Source organism: Octodon degus, unplaced genomic scaffold (genome assembly GCF_000260255.1).
Source record: "Octodon degus isolate 3935 unplaced genomic scaffold, OctDeg1.0 scaffold00005, whole genome shotgun sequence".
NCBI classification, from domain to species: Eukaryota; Metazoa; Chordata; class Mammalia; order Rodentia; family Octodontidae; genus Octodon; species Octodon degus.
The window spans coordinates 17,121,833-17,137,691 of NW_004524581.1; the positions used below are offsets into that span (position 1 = coordinate 17,121,833).

The following is a 15,859-nucleotide window of genomic DNA, read 5'->3' on the forward strand; positions in this document are numbered from 1 at the left end:
AATACGCAATTAACAAGGTTCCCGAAAAGAAAGAAGAATGCAAACCAAGTGAGGAATTAGCAGAGAAGCACTACAGCGCATGTGTGCAACTCCTGGCCACAGCCTGGACACAAGCAGGCGCTCGGGGAGGCTGGGGCGCAGCGTACTGGCCGAGGGTGCAGTTAGCAGGCGGAGGGCGAAAGCGAAGGCAGTACACAGCGTGATGACCGGAAGGACCAGCAGTGAGGACTCCTCACCATGGCCTTTCGGAAGAAGAGCAAGGGGTGGGCGCTGCATGCTCAAAGTGAAAAACAGTTCCAATACAAAATCTGAAAGGAACGGCTATACGCTGTAACCATTCTGCAAGGTGGAGCAGAGCAACACCTCTAAAGGTATGAGGAAAACCAATGATCAATCTAGAATTTCATACCCAATGAAAGAGCCACTCACTAGTGAGTAGCACAGCTTTCCCCGTGTGCAGAAATCACATAGCACACGCCCCTTGCAAAGCACAAGCGGAGGAGGGATTGAGCTAGCGCCAGCCCACTTGGTGACTTGGCCCCCAGCAGGGCACACTGGGAGCCCCAGCAGGGTCACCCGAGGACTTAGCTGGAGACAGCAGGAAGGTCCTCAAGCTGGGGTGCACGGCGGCGGTGACACTCACACAGGTAGACGGGGGCCAGCCTGGCGAGCCGGGACATGGCGTCGGCGGCCTCATTCTGCCCCCAGTCCCGCAGCAGGATGTAGAAGATGTTGTTCTTGGAGCCTGAGCCCAGGGTCCCCTTGTCCATGCTGCCGCACACCAGCTCACTGTTCTGGATGGTGACGTCTGCGAGAACGGAGGGCATCAGGCGTGGAAATGGACGCTTACTTGCTTAATTTTGGCCTTCTGAGATAGGCCGTCACTAGGTAGCCTGGCCGGCCTTGAACCTGCGGTGCTCCTCCTGCCTCAGCATCCCTATGCTGGGATTCCAGGCGTGGGCCACCATGGCGGCGTACACGTCACCTTTGTGTCTGGGAGGTTTCTGGCTTCAGATGAAACCACATATGGCAAAGGGCTTTGTTAACTGGGAGCAAGCTGTTTATTCACCTAAATTACTGAAAACCAACTGGCGCCCTCATGAGGAGAACAGCATGAAATCCATGTCTAGAAAAAACCCAAAACAAGATGCTCGAGCTGGAGCTGGGCGTACAGCTGGCTCTGCGGCAGAGTGGGCGCTCAGCACGTGTGCGGCCCTAGGCTCAGTCTACCAGGGAGTCCTCCTCCACGCCCCTGAGCAGCCTGCAGGTCTGCTTATTACTGGGGTGCGGGAAGATCTTGCAGCAGAATGTCACAGCTGGATGGCGCTGGTCTGTGGAGGACACTGGGGCAGAGCCACTCTGGGCAGACTCAGAGGACGTGTCCGGAAATCCTGTCCCGTTAGACTTGGTCCTCAGGTAAGCAACTCGGGGCTGGGGCTGGGGCAGTGCAGCCTGCCTAGCACCCGAGTGAGGCCTTGGGTTTGATCCCAGCACCAAAAAAAAAAAAAGTCTTGTTAATTTAGTAATAGCACCTTCTGATACAGAGCAATTTTGGACACCATATGATTCCTCCATCCAAAACAAGTGGGGACAACAGCTGAGAGAAGACACATGGGCTAAATTTTCCTGGAGGCTGAATTTCCTACAGGGGCCAGGAGAAACCCTGGCTTTGCTCGCTATTTCCAGGACCAGTGACACTGATTCCCAGTTAGCTTTTTAGCTGGCACCTGCCCTGCCCTGCCCTGCCCTGGCCACCCAGTTTGTTCACTCACAGGAATCGTTGGTGCACAGGTCCTCCCCCCTGCCGCAGTACTGCTTGCCCTTGGTTCGGAGGTTGGCTCTCACTGGATTGTCCTCGCTGGGTCTGAGGATGACGCTGAAGATCTGCTTTCCAGTCCACAGGGTGACGGGCTGAGGTGCGGAGGAGGCCGAGAATCAGGGGCTGAGGCCAGTCTGGATTCTTCAGTGCCGGGACCCACCCATCACACTCGCTCCACCCAGCCATCCACACGAACACAGCCGCACAGCCGCATGTACACACCTTCAGGATGGCAGGGTGAGGGAGACGGACTTTGATTTTCTCATCCTTGCCCACCAATATGGAAGCGATTATCTGGCAAGCCTTGGCTCGATCGAAGAACGTGTCCTTGAGTGTCAGCAGGTAGGCTCCTAAAGCCGTCATCGGCCAACACAGAGCAGAGAGGATGACACCGGGAGAGCCCAAGGCTTTCAACCTTAGCACCAGGCTGGACCATTACCAACAGCCTGAATTAAAACACACAGCTGCTCCCCGCTCCCGTTCAACTCTAAGCTCTGGGTAAGCACATGTCATTCACCGCTGGACCTGAGCCAGGCCAGACACCAGGCTGGAGCTCGCCCAGGCCACAACGGGCATTTAATAAGCACTTGTTGACTCAATGAACAGCTAATCAGTATAGACACTGCGAGAAGGATCACAAGCAAATGGAGCACACAAAGGGAATGAAGCAACCCTGAAGTGCTCGGGTCAACACCGGCATCGCTGTGTGCAAGAACCGCCGCTGTCCATGCAGACAAAGGCCTGCTCTCAGGAGGCTTTCGCAGACCCACCTGTTAGAAAATCCTGAATCGCAGCGATGAGCGGCTCCCCGTTCCTGGGGGTCACGAGATTTGCTTTTGTCTGAAGGAAAAAGCAGCACAGTATGTGAGCTCCTCGTGGCTACACGCTGCCTCCACTCGCTACAAAAAAGCACAGCAGCGCAGCGGCCAGGACGCGGGAGCCAGGGTCGGCACCATCCCGGCCTGGCCTTGCTCCAGCTCCCACATCTGCCCATGAGCGGAGAGGCACCAGCAAGAGTGGCTGGGAGCCTCCTGTTGCCCCTAAGATGAGCATGGAGCAAGAGGGTTTCTGAACTCCAGGAAGAACTCTACAGCTCACTCCGTTCGTTCTCATCAATACGTGCACTTCTCGAACAATATTTTTAGTCTTGTGGATCGTAAAAGCCGTGTTCCACTGAAGCTGCCAATTCCTATCACCACGATAATGACAGAACTGTTACACTTCTCTTGGTTGAGACATTCAGTGTCAATCAATTCAACAAGAGATCCTGATTGTGGGGGGTGGGGTGTACTGGGTGGCAGGGCCCAGGATGTCACCTACATAGCACACCGGAGGGCCTGGAGTCGAATTCCGGCACCAAGTGCTGGTGGCAAAGGGTGGGAGGAGGGAGAACCCCCGCTGGACCAGACAGCCCAGTCGCACTGATGCTGAGGAGGGGTCCTTGCCCGTGCGCCTTTTTTGGACCCTTTGCTCCCACACACCATGCCACCTCCTAGGGTAGTGAGGCATCAGCTGCCGCCAGGGCCAGGACTCACTGCCGACTCCCCGCCCTCCTAGCCCAGAGAGCCCTGTGGAGGGCCAGTAGGTGGTCTAGGGGACAGAGGGGCACGCGGGCAGTGCACTGTTTTGGAAAACCCCATGCTATGGGTCCTGAATGCCAGAACGCTGCACGTGGTGGCTCTTACCCTGGTGAGATTCTCAACGTGACTTTTTCTTATAAAAATAATACATGTCTATTACAGAAGAAAAAAAAATAAACCTACATATGTAGACAGGTTTAAACTCCACAACTAGGGGCTGGGTGGGAAGCGCACACCTGAGGCTGGGGTATCACTGCAAATTCGAGACCAGCCTTGGCTTCAAAGTGAGCTCAAGGCCAGCCTGGACTGCATAGTGACCCTGTCTCAAAAAGACAAAATAAAACCAAACCCCAAAACTATGCACAGACGGGCTTAAACAAAGAGTGGCAGACCGGAAGTGGTAATAAGTAGGGCTGGGGATGTAGCTCAGTGGGGTCAATCCGCAGCGTCACAAAATGGATAAGAAACAGTAACAAGTGGTCCCACAGCTAGGAACACAACCCAAAGACGTATCAGTTCAGCGGGGCACGGTGGTGGACACCTGTAATTGCAACACTCCGAGAGGCCGAAGCGCTGGGGCTGTAGTTCCATGCAAAGGCCCTGGCTTCAGCTGCTATGTCAGTTCGGAGAGTAGGAAGCTAGAGCCTCAGGGAGAAGGCGGCTGAAGTGCTGCCCCTCTACCAAGTCCCTGGTCTGGGTTCTGGAGGTCGGAGCTCTCCTTTCTGGGCCCTGAGCCACAGCAGGGTGACTCATACAACAAGACAGGGAGAGCCTGGACCCCCACCTGAGACACCCTCACCATGGCAACTCCTAAAAGGAATGTGGAGATTCATTAGGCACCACCACCATTTAAGAGAGTGAAAAGCACGCACCAGGCCTCGAATGTTTCCCTTCAGGATATTCAATAAAAGGCACCATTGTCAAGGGATCCCCAGTTAGCGGCAAATCCCTCAGGCAGGGCACCCCCGCCACTATGCCTTTCTTGGGGTGGGGTGGAGTACTAGGTGCTGGAGATTGAACCTGGGCCTCAGCACTGACCTACATCCCTAGTCCTTTTCAACCTTTTTACCTGGAGTCAGGATCTTTAAGCTGCTAGGCGGCCCAGCCTGGGCCTGACCTCATGACTCTCCTGCCTCAGCCTCCCAGAGCACTGGGATCACCAGTCTGCACTACCACACCTGGCTGGTGTTTTCTTGAGAGGGCGTCTCAGCATGTATTTCAGGCTGACCTCGCATTCACTTTGGTCCTCCTGCCTCAGCCTCTGCGAGCTGGGACTACAGGCATGCACCACTATAACCGCCCATATTTTCACAGCTGCTCCTCCTGTACATGTGCTGTATCTCGTCGCAGGAATCCACATCATGTCAACACCCGTCCCCCCAAAAGCACCTCTGATGATCAGTGTACCTTACATATTACAATTTCTAAAGGAGATTGTTCAAAGACTCAGATGGAAAAAAAAAAAAAAATCCTCCAGGCAGGCACCGCAGCCCCGCCCCTCCCCAGGGCCACGCACCCTCGCCCTACCTACCCCCATGAGAACCAGGGCCTCGGCTTTGGCTTCTTCTGTCTGGGGAAGGTGAAGGTTCATCTCATCGCCGTCGAAGTCAGCATTATATGGGGTGCAGACACACTCATTGAACCGGAAGGTGCGGTGGGGTTTTACCCTGGCCTGCGGGGTACCAAGGCAAGCAGGAAAAGGACTTAGCATGCTGCCACCGTTGGAAGCCCCTCGCTCACCACGTTAGAAAGTGGCTGCCTGAACCACGGCAAGCTCAATTAAGGCAGTGTGTGTCTACGTGCTCCTTGGTGACTCACGAGTCACCTCCCGCCTCTCTCAAGGCGCCCTCTATTAGGCCAGAGGAGAGCCAGGGACTTCACACTACACCTAGATGCCAACACAGCAGCCAGGGACACCAGCTCCCAGCAGCCAGGGATGTGACAGTTTTGAGTACCAAAACAGGGCGAAGGGAGAATAAGGTCTAAAGACTAAATAAAGCCCCGAGTTTGTAACAACAGAGTCAAAACAAGTAAGGGACCAAGCTGGTTTGGCTGGAAGTAATGGAGCACTGAACTTCTCGTTCTCTTATGATGATAAAGGAAGCGGGAGCCTCGGGAGCCACTCCAGTCACTTTCACTCACACGCTGAAGCTCCACACAAGCAGGGCGCCCCCATGTTTCCCAGTGCAAAGAGAACAGCTCGTTGTGAGGCACTGGGTGACACATGCAGAGAGCAGAAACTGGGCTTCATCCACAGCCCAGGGGCACCTGAACCTCACACCTGGCATAATTACAACTGGGGCCGCCGGAGCCCACGAGCCTCTGTGGCAGAGGGGAGCACACCGCACCCCACAGCCTGCCCCCAGCGGGCAGCTCCTGACCTGACCTTGCTGTCACAGTGACTTCCAGCTCTCAGGAGTAAAGCGAAGAGGCGTTTGCACAGCCACAGGCAGGGGCACACACACACACACACACACACACACACACACACACACAGGTTATTCTCCTGGACGAAGGAGCAGTGACAGTGAAGTGGGAAGAGGAAGGGGTTTGCTGGAGAGCAAAAGGCCGAGCCACGTCTCCACAGACAGTGGGCACACTCTGCACCCCATTCAGCTAACCATACAGGGAGCTCAGGAAAGCAGAATAAAGACTGGAGAAAACGACCAAGAAATGGTTATGCGGGTGCCAGGCATGACTGGGGCCTGGGGCTCGCCATGCATTCCTCACGGGGTCAGTAAAACTCACAAGGGCTGGCCTGATAGTCCAGCGGACTAAAGCGCCTGCTTAGGCAGAGCGCAGTGGCCAGGGTTCCATCCCTGGCTTGCTGTGCCAGCCTTGCCCCTGGGGCGCGCTGAGACAGAGATTGAGACTGGTATGGTAGCATGTGCCTGTAATCCCAGCACTTGGGAGGCTGAAAACAGAAGAATCACTACGAGTCTGATCTACGTAGTGAGACCCTGGAGACCGTGTCTTAAACACAGAAAGAAAGAAAAAAAAACAACCTCACAGAAAAAGGCCTGGTGGGGGCGGGGAGTATGAGAGGGAGCGAAAGAGGACAGCAGTCTTGAACACTGCACACAGATGACAGGGCGTGTAAGCGCATCCCACTCTTCTTCCTACTTTCATATACATTTGGGTTTTCTCTGTTTTTGAGACAGGTCTCATTCTGTTATTGAGGCTAGCCTTGAATTCGCTAAGCAGCCCAGGCTGGCCTTGTACTCACAGTGATCCTCCTGCCTTAACTCCCCAGTGCTAGGACTACACGCCTGTGCCACCATGCCTGGCCTTTCGTGTGTATGGGAACCATCTCAAACAAATATGTCTAATCACAATGCCTGAAGGTGTAGCAGGGGAAGGGCTGTGAAAGGTGTCAACATGCATCATGCCCCTGCGCCAACTCCCCACGAGCAACGTAGCCATCATGTATGGCAAACAGGCGCTCAGAAATGAGCTGGGCGTGGTGGCACATGCTTGTGATCCCGGCACTCAGGAGGCTGAGGCAGGAGGGTGGCTGCCAGAGCAAGGCCAGCCTGGGCTCCACGGCAACAAGGAAAGACGCGAGAGCTCCCACCCACCAGGTGCGCCATGATGCTCAGCTTGTGCAGCGAGGGCTGCCGGTTGAAGAGCACCACGTCGCCGTCGATGAGGTGCCGCTCCACGACGTCCCCATACTTGAGCTCCTGGGCCATCTTCTCCCGGTTCCCGTACTTCAGAAACCTGAAGTGCAGTGAGAAGCACCTCGGTGAGCTCAACGCTCCCTCCACACAGCCGCCCGCCTGCTGAGCAGGGTCCTGCCCGCCACACTCACGTGCACAGGCTTCCAGGCCCCTGACACCTCTGCTCTGTCACACACAGCAGGACCCAATGACACAAGCTTGCACATGGGGTGGGGGGTGGGCAGTTACAACAGCCTGACTGGTGCAGCAAACACCAGACTGGTCAGCATGGGAATCTGAACCAGAGTCTCAGAGCCCCAGAAACAGTCATTAACCAGGGACCCTACAGGGCCCCAAGCCGTCCGCCCATCTCACGGCACCCCCTGCTCACAAGGTCAACAGAAGAAGCCTGAGGACACAGAGAACCACCAGTTTCCCAATCCTGCGCTGTTCTGCACATCTGGGCCCAATCACCTTACGTTATTAAAAATGCCGAAGGGAAGGGCTAGGGCTGTAGCCCAGTGGTAGAGTGCTTCCCCAGCCCAAACAAGGTCCTGAGTTCAAATCCCAGCACCACAAAGAAAAACAATAAGGAGAAATTGAGACTCGGTGTAGGGGCATGCACCTGTAATCCCAGTTCTTGGGAGGCTGAACATAGACAGATCATGATGAGTCTAATCTACATAGTGAGACCCTGTAGACCCTTCCAAAAACACAAAAAAAAAAAAATTTTTTTTTTTTTTTTGGGTGGAACCGGGGTTTGAACTCAGGCCCTTGCGCTTGCCAGGCAAGCGCTTATTCTACTGAGCCATCTCCCCAGCCCCCAAAAAATTATTTTTGACACAAAATCTTGCTGTGTAGTTCAGGCTGGCCTTGAGTTTACTATGTAGCCCAAGCTGGCCTAAAATTCACAGCAATCCTTCTGCCTCAGCCTCCTGGGTGCTGGGATCACTGGTATGTACTACCACGCCTGGTGGGAAGAAATTTTTAAAAACAGATAATCTAAAAGGAATTTGAAATTAAAAAGTTTTATTGCTGGTGCTATAGCACACAGCCATCATCCCAATACTTGGGAGGCCAAGGCGAGAGGACTGCCAGGAGTTCCAGGATAGCCTGAACTACACAGGGAAACCCTGCCTCAAAAACAAACCTAGGGGCTGGGCAGATAGCGCAGTAGAATAAGCGCGTGCCTGGCAAGCGCAGGGTCCTGAGTTCAATCTCTGGTCCCACAAAAAAAACAAAAAACAAACGTAAAAAAAAAAAAAAAAAAAAAAATTATCAAAACTAAATAGTGAAAGAAATGGGAGGGTAGAAGTTTTAAAAGTAGAGGTCATGGCAATTTAGCTTAGATGTCCAGAATGAGCCTGTTTCTGCTCAGAGCCAGGCGAGCTGTTCACATGCAAGCAGCAACCAAGCAGCGAATGAGCCGAGGCCCACATCATCTGCTGTCTTGTCTGTGGCACTGAGGGCTGAGCCGGGCCTTGCAAGTCCTGGCCGAGCCCTGCTGCTAAGCTGCACCTCTGCGCCCCCATGCCCCTCTCTGCTCAGGCTGCTGGGCGTGCAGTAGGCAGGGGGCGGCTAGTCCATGCCGGCTGTACCAGGAGGCGGCACCTTTTCATCTGTGTGTATCTCTGCTGGATGAAGTTGGCTCCCGGGTGAACTTCAGGGCCATTTCGAACCAGTTTCCTTAAAAAGTTGATGTTAGCTTTGTTCACCTGCAGGACCGCAATGAAAACCACAGTGAGATGCCTGTGGGATTTGGAAGCTGCCACGCGAGACCCAGCCAGGCCGTAGGGGTCCTCCCCCACCAGTGCTGGGGACCCAACCTTGGCCATCAGACTGGTCTACACCACCAGTCCTTTTTTGTTTTGAGACAGGGTCTCGATGAGTTGCTGAGCTGCCAGGCCAGGACTAAACCCGCAATCCCCAGAGCGCTGGGATTACACGTGTGTGCCACTACGCAGGGGCTCCTCATGGTCTTGATTTTTCCTGTGTAACTGCTAGAGAAAAAGGGGACCCGCCTGGCAGCCCGCCGCCTATGGTGTGAAGTGAAACATCAGACTGGCACGCAGAGCCTGCGCTTGCCCTCCCTGACGAGGAGCCCAGCCACGCACCCTTGCCTGGCCTTTGCCTTCCCGTTCGTAACATGCGTAGGATGGGCCGAGGGACAGGGACCCTGCAGCAGAGCTGTGGTCCCCAGAAAGAAGCAGGGAACTCGCGTGTGATCATTACAAGGAGCTTCTAAGGTTAAAACACTGGGACAGTAGCCAAGTATGCTGGTGTATGCCTGTAGGCCCAGCACTCGGGAAGCGGAGGCAGGACGCTCACAGATTTCATGGCCAGCCTGGGCTACAAAGTGAGCTCAAGGCCAGCCTGAACAACACAGTGAAACCTTGTCTCAAAGCAACAAAAAGCAAAAGAGAAGTTGTGACAGCAAGCTTGGCAGCTCATTAGATGCCTATGAGTCAAGCTACTTGGGAGGCTGAGGCAGGAACACCATAAACATACTACACTTTGCTAAAAATGGATGGGGATATAGCTGAGCGGCACAGTCTCCCTGGATTCCACCCTCAGTACGAGGAAAGAAAGGTTGTGACGGCAGCAGTGCCCACATGGACCCTGCCCTGTATCCCTCGGACAGCAGTCTGGTGGAAGAGCATCCCCGAGACGGCGGCTCTCGGCACCCTGAGAACTCACCTGGGTGCAGCCAGCACGTCTGCCAAAACACTAAGGGGAAGCGCAAGTGTGCAGCTCGGGCCCCTGCAGTCATCTGGGCTTCAATCAGAGAGGGGAAAAAAAAAACCAAACAAGGCCAAGAAAGACCAAGACCTTTCCCACCTGTGGTGCCTGTGGGCTGAGGGCAGGTGCCTCGGCCTCTTTGGTGTGACACTGGTCCAGAAACGTCTGACTCTTTGGCTCAGTGATTCTAGTTCTGCAAATACCTCCTATCACGGAAGTGAACTAGGAGCTGGGAGGGGCGTTCCCTGCTTAGGTGCCTTAGCACAGGCAACACGGGCTGGGTGTGGCGATGCACGCTGGCGGTCCCAGGGCTCTGGGAGGCTGAGGCAGGAAGATTTTCAAGTTCAAGCCCAAATCAACACAAAAAGGTGCCGAAGATGTTACTAGTATGAGAAACAGGTCCCGGGGGTGGGGGGCCTATAATGGGTCCGTGAGTCTGCACACACCAAGGAGATACAACCGCGGCCGCATAAGCCAAATGCATTACCTATGCTCAGAAAACCAACCAGAGACCGACACTCAGTACCCAAATGGCCGCCGGGCGATCGGGGCTTTCCTTCAAACTACAGTGTAAGAGACCGGGCTTTCTAACAAAAAACTGGCAGCCACAGGGTCCTTCTTACCTTCTCAGGAAAAGTAAGAATTTTGGCCACGTGGACTGGGACGGCGACCTCGTCGATCCGGAGGTTGGGGTCTGGTGAGATGACCGTTCTGCCAGAGAAATCCACCCTCTTCCCGGAGAGGTTGCCTCTGAACCGACCTGAATAAATGAGAGCACTGCATGTCACAGGTCGCCCTAGCACACACACGTCACAGGTCGCCCTAGCTCACGCAGGTCACACGTCCCCCTAGCACAGGCAAGCTCGAGCAGAGCCTGCAGGCTCCAAGTAGATGCGACTGACATTCACTCTCCCGAAGCGCAGCATGCGATAATCCCAGCACTTGCGAGGCTGAGGCAGGAGGACTGCCTGGGCCACAAGGGAGACCCTGTCTGAAAACCACAAAATCCAACAAGTCAGAGGACACCCAGGCCGTGGCGGCTCCGAGGCCTACCCTGCTTCCCCTTCAGGCGCTGGACGAAGCCGCGGGTCCACTTCTTGGGCGCCATGTTCAGGGGGATGCCCGAGAGCTCGCTGTTGATGTAGAGTGCGCACTGCAGCTGCAGGAAATCCCAGTCCTCCATGATCATCTGCGTCTTGGCTCCGGAGATGCGGTGCTGAGCGGGAGGGAGCAAGCGCAGCAGCGTGACTTCCGCTGCCCTCCGCGCCCAGCAGGGGCCGGGCAGGGAGACCCCGGGGCTCGTGGGCAGGGAGCGAGTGAGCGCCGGGTACTGACCTTCTTAATCACGTCGTTCAGGAAGATGATCTCGGTCAGCTTCATGGTCAGGTCGTCCTCGTTGGTGCCGGACTTCAAGTCGCTCACCACGGAGGGCCGGATGCACAGGGGCGGCACCAGCAGCCGGGTGAGGATCAGGTCCGAGGGCTTCCCAGCGTCGGGGTTCATGAGCAGCAGGGGGATATCTTCTGCTGGGATCCTCCTGAATAAGCTCAGCACCGTCAGGGGATTCAGGTTTTCCTACCCGGGCGAGGGTGTGGGGAGACTGGGGTGAGGCTGCTGCAGGCCGCGCTGCGAGGGCCCTGAACCCCAAGGACCCCGGAGGCCACAAACTCCACCTCTCATTAGTTCAAAGGCAGGATTTCAGAAAGGACCACGAAGATTCCATACAAGGAGGGTCACCATAGCTCTTCTTAGCAGTAGAAAGCTGGGCTGGGTGTGGTGGTCCTTGCCTGTAACCCCAGTACTCAGGAGGCTGAGGCAGGAGGATCACTCTGAGTTCTAGGCCAGCTAGGGTGACCTATATGCTAAGTTCTAAGCCAGCCTGCACTACACAGTGAGACCCAATTAAAAAAAAACAAAAAAACAAAAAACCCCACCTAAATAGCACTTGGGAGGCTGAGGTATGAGGATCGAAGTGAGTTGGAGGCCAGCCTGGGCTACAGAGTGAGTCCAAGGCCAGAATAAACTACATAGTGGGGGGCAAAAACCCCAAAAAACAAAAACCTAACAACCCCAAACACACAACAGAAAGATTTCACCTATACAAGTAAAAATTTATTATTACTAAAAATAAATTAAGGCACTGGCACGTAGCCATAACCCACCCTACTGGGGAGGCTGAGACGGTAGGATCGCCGCTTTGAGGCCAGGCTCGGCAACTAAGTGAGACTGTCTCAAACAAATATGAGAGGCTGGGAATGTCGCTGAATACAGCCTGGCTTCGACCTCAGGTCACATGATGAGGGGGCTCGGGGACACCAACCCGGCAGCGCGACAGGGAGCCCGTGTCACTCCCAGCGAGGGCAGCTATGAGGGAGGCGGGGGCCAGGAGGAGCGCAGGGCTGCGGGCCAGGGCCGCTCACCTGTGCCCGCCCCAGCAGCGGCTCCACTTCCTTGTTATGCTCAATGGCTGTCTCGAAGGACTGCAGGAAGCAGGACACCATGGGGTCCACCACTTTCTTGTTGGTCTTGTATTTCTCGTGGATGATCTTCAGGAGGCCGCACTTCTTCACTGTCCCTGTAAGAGGGGATCCGAGCATCAAAGACCAAGGGCTGGGCTCCCGGGTGGGTCGGGGTGAGAGTCACAGCCGCTGGAGAACGGAGGGAGACAGACGCATTTCCTCCAGGCACAGAGAAAAGCGGATGCCGGACTCTTCCCCAGAGGGACAAGGGGGCGGCAGGAAGGACCTGGTGCACACCGTTGAAGGCCCCGCAGTGCAGGCACACGCTCTTCTTCCGGCACCTGTCCGACACCTTCTTCCGCAGGCCCCGCTTCTGCAGGTAGGTCAGGCCGGGCCGCCTCAGGTGGTCCAGGAACTGCTGCCTCTCGTCCTTGGACAGCAGGATGTGGCAACAGGTCTTGCAGATCATCTTTGAAAGAAGAAGAAGGGCAGAAAGATGAGACGATAAACCTTTTGGGTTTGCGTCTCCCTGCGCAGTGCAGGCTGGCCTGGAACTCACTGTGTAGCCCAAGCTGGCCTCCACCTCACCAAGTAGCTCAGGCCAGCCTCCACCTCGTGGGACCCTCCTGCCTCAGCCTCTGAGTGCAGGGCTCACCGGAGTGTGATCTGCAGCTCTTCCCGCAAATCAAGGCCTGCACACTCACCTGTAAGATGCCGATGATGGCCCGGAAGTAGCCCACATGGAAACACGGCAGCTCCAGGTCAATGTATCCGTAGTGGCCCAGGCAGTCGGCCAGGTTCTTCCCACAGGTCTCACAAGGCCGGTCCTTCTCACTTGTACCCTTTGGGGGAAGCATGGGTGGCCATCAATGGACAGCACTATGCAGGCCAGGCCTGGCCTAAGCGTGGCCAGGGAGCTGGCCGCAGAACCACAGGGAGGCCGCAGGGTGGGCCCTGGAGCTGTCCCGTGCAGGGTGGGGCGGCCCCTCCCTCCCGCCAGCCCACGCAGAGGTTCCCAGCTCCCTCACCATCCTGTGGTCCAGCACCCCGTGCAGCAGCGGGGCGTGGTTGTTGTCCTGGCTGTAGAGGTTCTTGCTCACCACCTGGATGTGCGCCTGCTGGCGCATCTCTTCTGGGGACTTCATCCCAAAACAGATGTGGCTTCTGTGAGAACAGACGGAACAGGGTAGCGCATCAGAGGCCACTGCTACCCAAAGTGCGGATCGTGCAGCCGTCAGCCATCAGCCTGTCCTTCCGCCTCTCTCTGCAGGCCCCCCGAATGATGCCCATTCACCCCTCTGCTGATGTCTCCTCATCGCGCTGCAATGGCTCCCACTCCCCCCATGAGATGCACACAACTCTCTGGGGTCCTGCTGACTCTCACGGGAACAATCCCACCTCACAGCTGTGTGGCTTTAGAAGCCCATCCTTCACCTTTTTTTGGAGATAAGATCTCACTTAGGTCATTCAGACTCGCCTTGAACTTGTGCAGATCCTCCTGCCTCAGCCTCCCAAGTATGGGGCGCACCACCAGCCCAGCTTCCCTCTACCCAATCTTGAAGCCCTTCCCATGGCTCTGGAGACCCCACACTGAAATATCCTCTCCCTCTGGCTGCCCCGTCTCTCATCTTTAAGTGCCCCATGTCCCTGGGCTGCAACCCTTCCCTTCTGCCCACACGCTCCTCCTCCGCGACTGTGCTACTAGGTGCATACGGGCAGATGCTGTGACATCTCTACTGATAAGCCGGCGAGTCCGCCCCACGGGCCCGGCGCAGACCTCCCCTCTGGACAGCTCCACCTGCACATCTCACAGGAACCCTAGCGTGCCAGGTCCAAATGTGCCTCAGGTCTTTCTGGCCCGTATCTGTCCCTTCATTCATTCTTCTAATAAAGCAGGTCTTGGACCGGCCAGATAGCTCAGTGGACTAAAGCCCCTGCTTACGCAGAGTGCAGCAGCTGGGGTTCGATCCCTGGCATGCTGTGCCAGCCCTGCCCCTGGAGTGCGCTGAGATGCTGATTGAGACTGGACGCGGTGGCGCACACCTGTAATCCTAGTGCTTGGGAGGCCGAAAGCAGGAGGATCACTATGAGTCCAATCTACGCAATGAGACTCTGTAGCCCCTGTACTAAAGGCATTAAAATAAAAATAAAAATAAACCACGTCTTTACTATGTGACTGCCCCATCCTGGGTGCTCTAGGAACAGACTGGACAGACGGGAGGCCCCTGTCAACAAGGAGCTCACAGTACAGGATGGAAAGACAGACCCAGACAGGGCCAACTCCACAGCCTTGGGTTCTTCACCCACATCAACCAACACGAAGATACACACACACAGCCCCCTGAAGAGAAACCACATCCCTAGGAAGACTTATGAAGAACGAGCTTTTCGCCTTTGCTACAATTCTCAGTGAGTAGTATAGCAACAATTAACATCACATTAAGGATTTCCGGTCATCCAAGGGTGATTTAAATGCTAATTAGAAGGTCATGCATGGTGACACACGCCTGTAACCTCAGCATTCAGGAGGCTGCGGCAGGAGGATCCCTGTGAGTTTGAGGTCAGTCTGGGCTACATGCAGAGGATGCAGACAGACTACATGCAAGTCCTCCTGCATTTCATCAGGGGACACGAGCACCCTTGAGCTGGTCCCCTCTGTAGGAGAATGAGCGCACAGAGGTGAACAGATGCACAACACGTGAAGACATCGTCAAGCGGTAAGCAAGGTTTGAGACGACTTTACGTTGCGGTCAGAAAGCCTCTCAGTAAAATGGGCGTTGTAGGGGAGCCAGCCAGCGCAGTACTTCCTAAGTCTTCCTACGGATACGGCGACCGTCCGCGCCTTTCCCAGGGTGTCACCCATCTGCCATGTGGGGGCCGGCAACGTCCTCTGCGGCAGCAAGTCCTGCCTTCGTGCCAAACCCGAAGGAGCCCCGGGCCCCCCATCCCCTCCTGGCGGCGCCCGCCCGCAACCCCGTCTCTCCGGGAGGCTGAGGCAGGAGGACCGCAAGCTGCAGTCCAGCCCGGGCAACTTAGCGAGACCCCGTTTCAAACAGAAAGTCGAAAAAGGGGCTGGAGACGTAGCTCAGGAAAAGACCCTGGCTTCGGTCCCCGGTACTGCAAGGCACGATGGCAACAAAAAGGGGTCTTGGGGCGGCTCCGGGAGATCTGCGCCGCACCGCCCAGCCTCAGCCCCCTGCGCCCTTCGGCTCCGCCCGCTCAGCTTACATTTTCTTGGCCACATCCGTCTCTCGGAACTGCTCCTTCACCATGCTGCTGGCTGTCCCGTCGCCCTCTGGGCGTCTCGGCCGCAGAAACGATGCTCTCTGCCCCTCGCGGGTGCTTTTGGACGCCTGTCTAGGGAGCCGTGGCCTCTCTCGGCCACCGTAGAGCGCCTCACGTGTCCGCTTCCTCTTCCGGGGCGCGTCAAGAGCGGCTCCGTGCGCACTGCTTTTAGCCTCTCCCTACATCGCCACCTGGCGGCCCCTCCATGAAACTGCACGGAAGCCTGCGCAGCTCTTTAAAATCCCATGTGTTGGTTTATTTCTCCAGCACGTTCTTCAGACCGAGGTAGAAAAAAGTACTTAAAGCCTTTGCTTCCCG

The 15,859-nt window shown here is 55.8% G+C and overlaps 1 protein-coding gene across 1 annotated transcript in view; it reads right to left on the minus strand.

The window, feature by feature from the left end:
• Polr3a (RNA polymerase III subunit A) overlaps nucleotides 1–15,627 on the minus strand; it is a 40,454-nt gene extending 24,827 nt beyond the window's left edge. The window contains exons 1-15 of the mRNA XM_004624080.2: nucleotides 15,485–15,627; nucleotides 13,285–13,420; nucleotides 12,961–13,098; nucleotides 12,554–12,725; nucleotides 12,218–12,372; nucleotides 11,133–11,372; nucleotides 10,851–11,013; nucleotides 10,421–10,557; nucleotides 8,670–8,773; nucleotides 6,978–7,119; nucleotides 4,931–5,071; nucleotides 2,590–2,659; nucleotides 2,042–2,169; nucleotides 1,773–1,911; nucleotides 644–808 (exon numbers count right to left, since the gene is read on the minus strand). Of these exons, the coding sequence (XP_004624137.1) occupies nucleotides 644–808; nucleotides 1,773–1,911; nucleotides 2,042–2,169; nucleotides 2,590–2,659; nucleotides 4,931–5,071; nucleotides 6,978–7,119; nucleotides 8,670–8,773; nucleotides 10,421–10,557; nucleotides 10,851–11,013; nucleotides 11,133–11,372; nucleotides 12,218–12,372; nucleotides 12,554–12,725; nucleotides 12,961–13,098; nucleotides 13,285–13,420; nucleotides 15,485–15,528 (2,074 nt within the window). The 5' untranslated portion in view covers nucleotides 15,529–15,627. The remainder of the gene's footprint in view (nucleotides 1–643; nucleotides 809–1,772; nucleotides 1,912–2,041; nucleotides 2,170–2,589; nucleotides 2,660–4,930; nucleotides 5,072–6,977; nucleotides 7,120–8,669; nucleotides 8,774–10,420; nucleotides 10,558–10,850; nucleotides 11,014–11,132; nucleotides 11,373–12,217; nucleotides 12,373–12,553; nucleotides 12,726–12,960; nucleotides 13,099–13,284; nucleotides 13,421–15,484) is intronic.
• Between the last annotated feature and the right edge of the window lie 232 nt (nucleotides 15,628–15,859).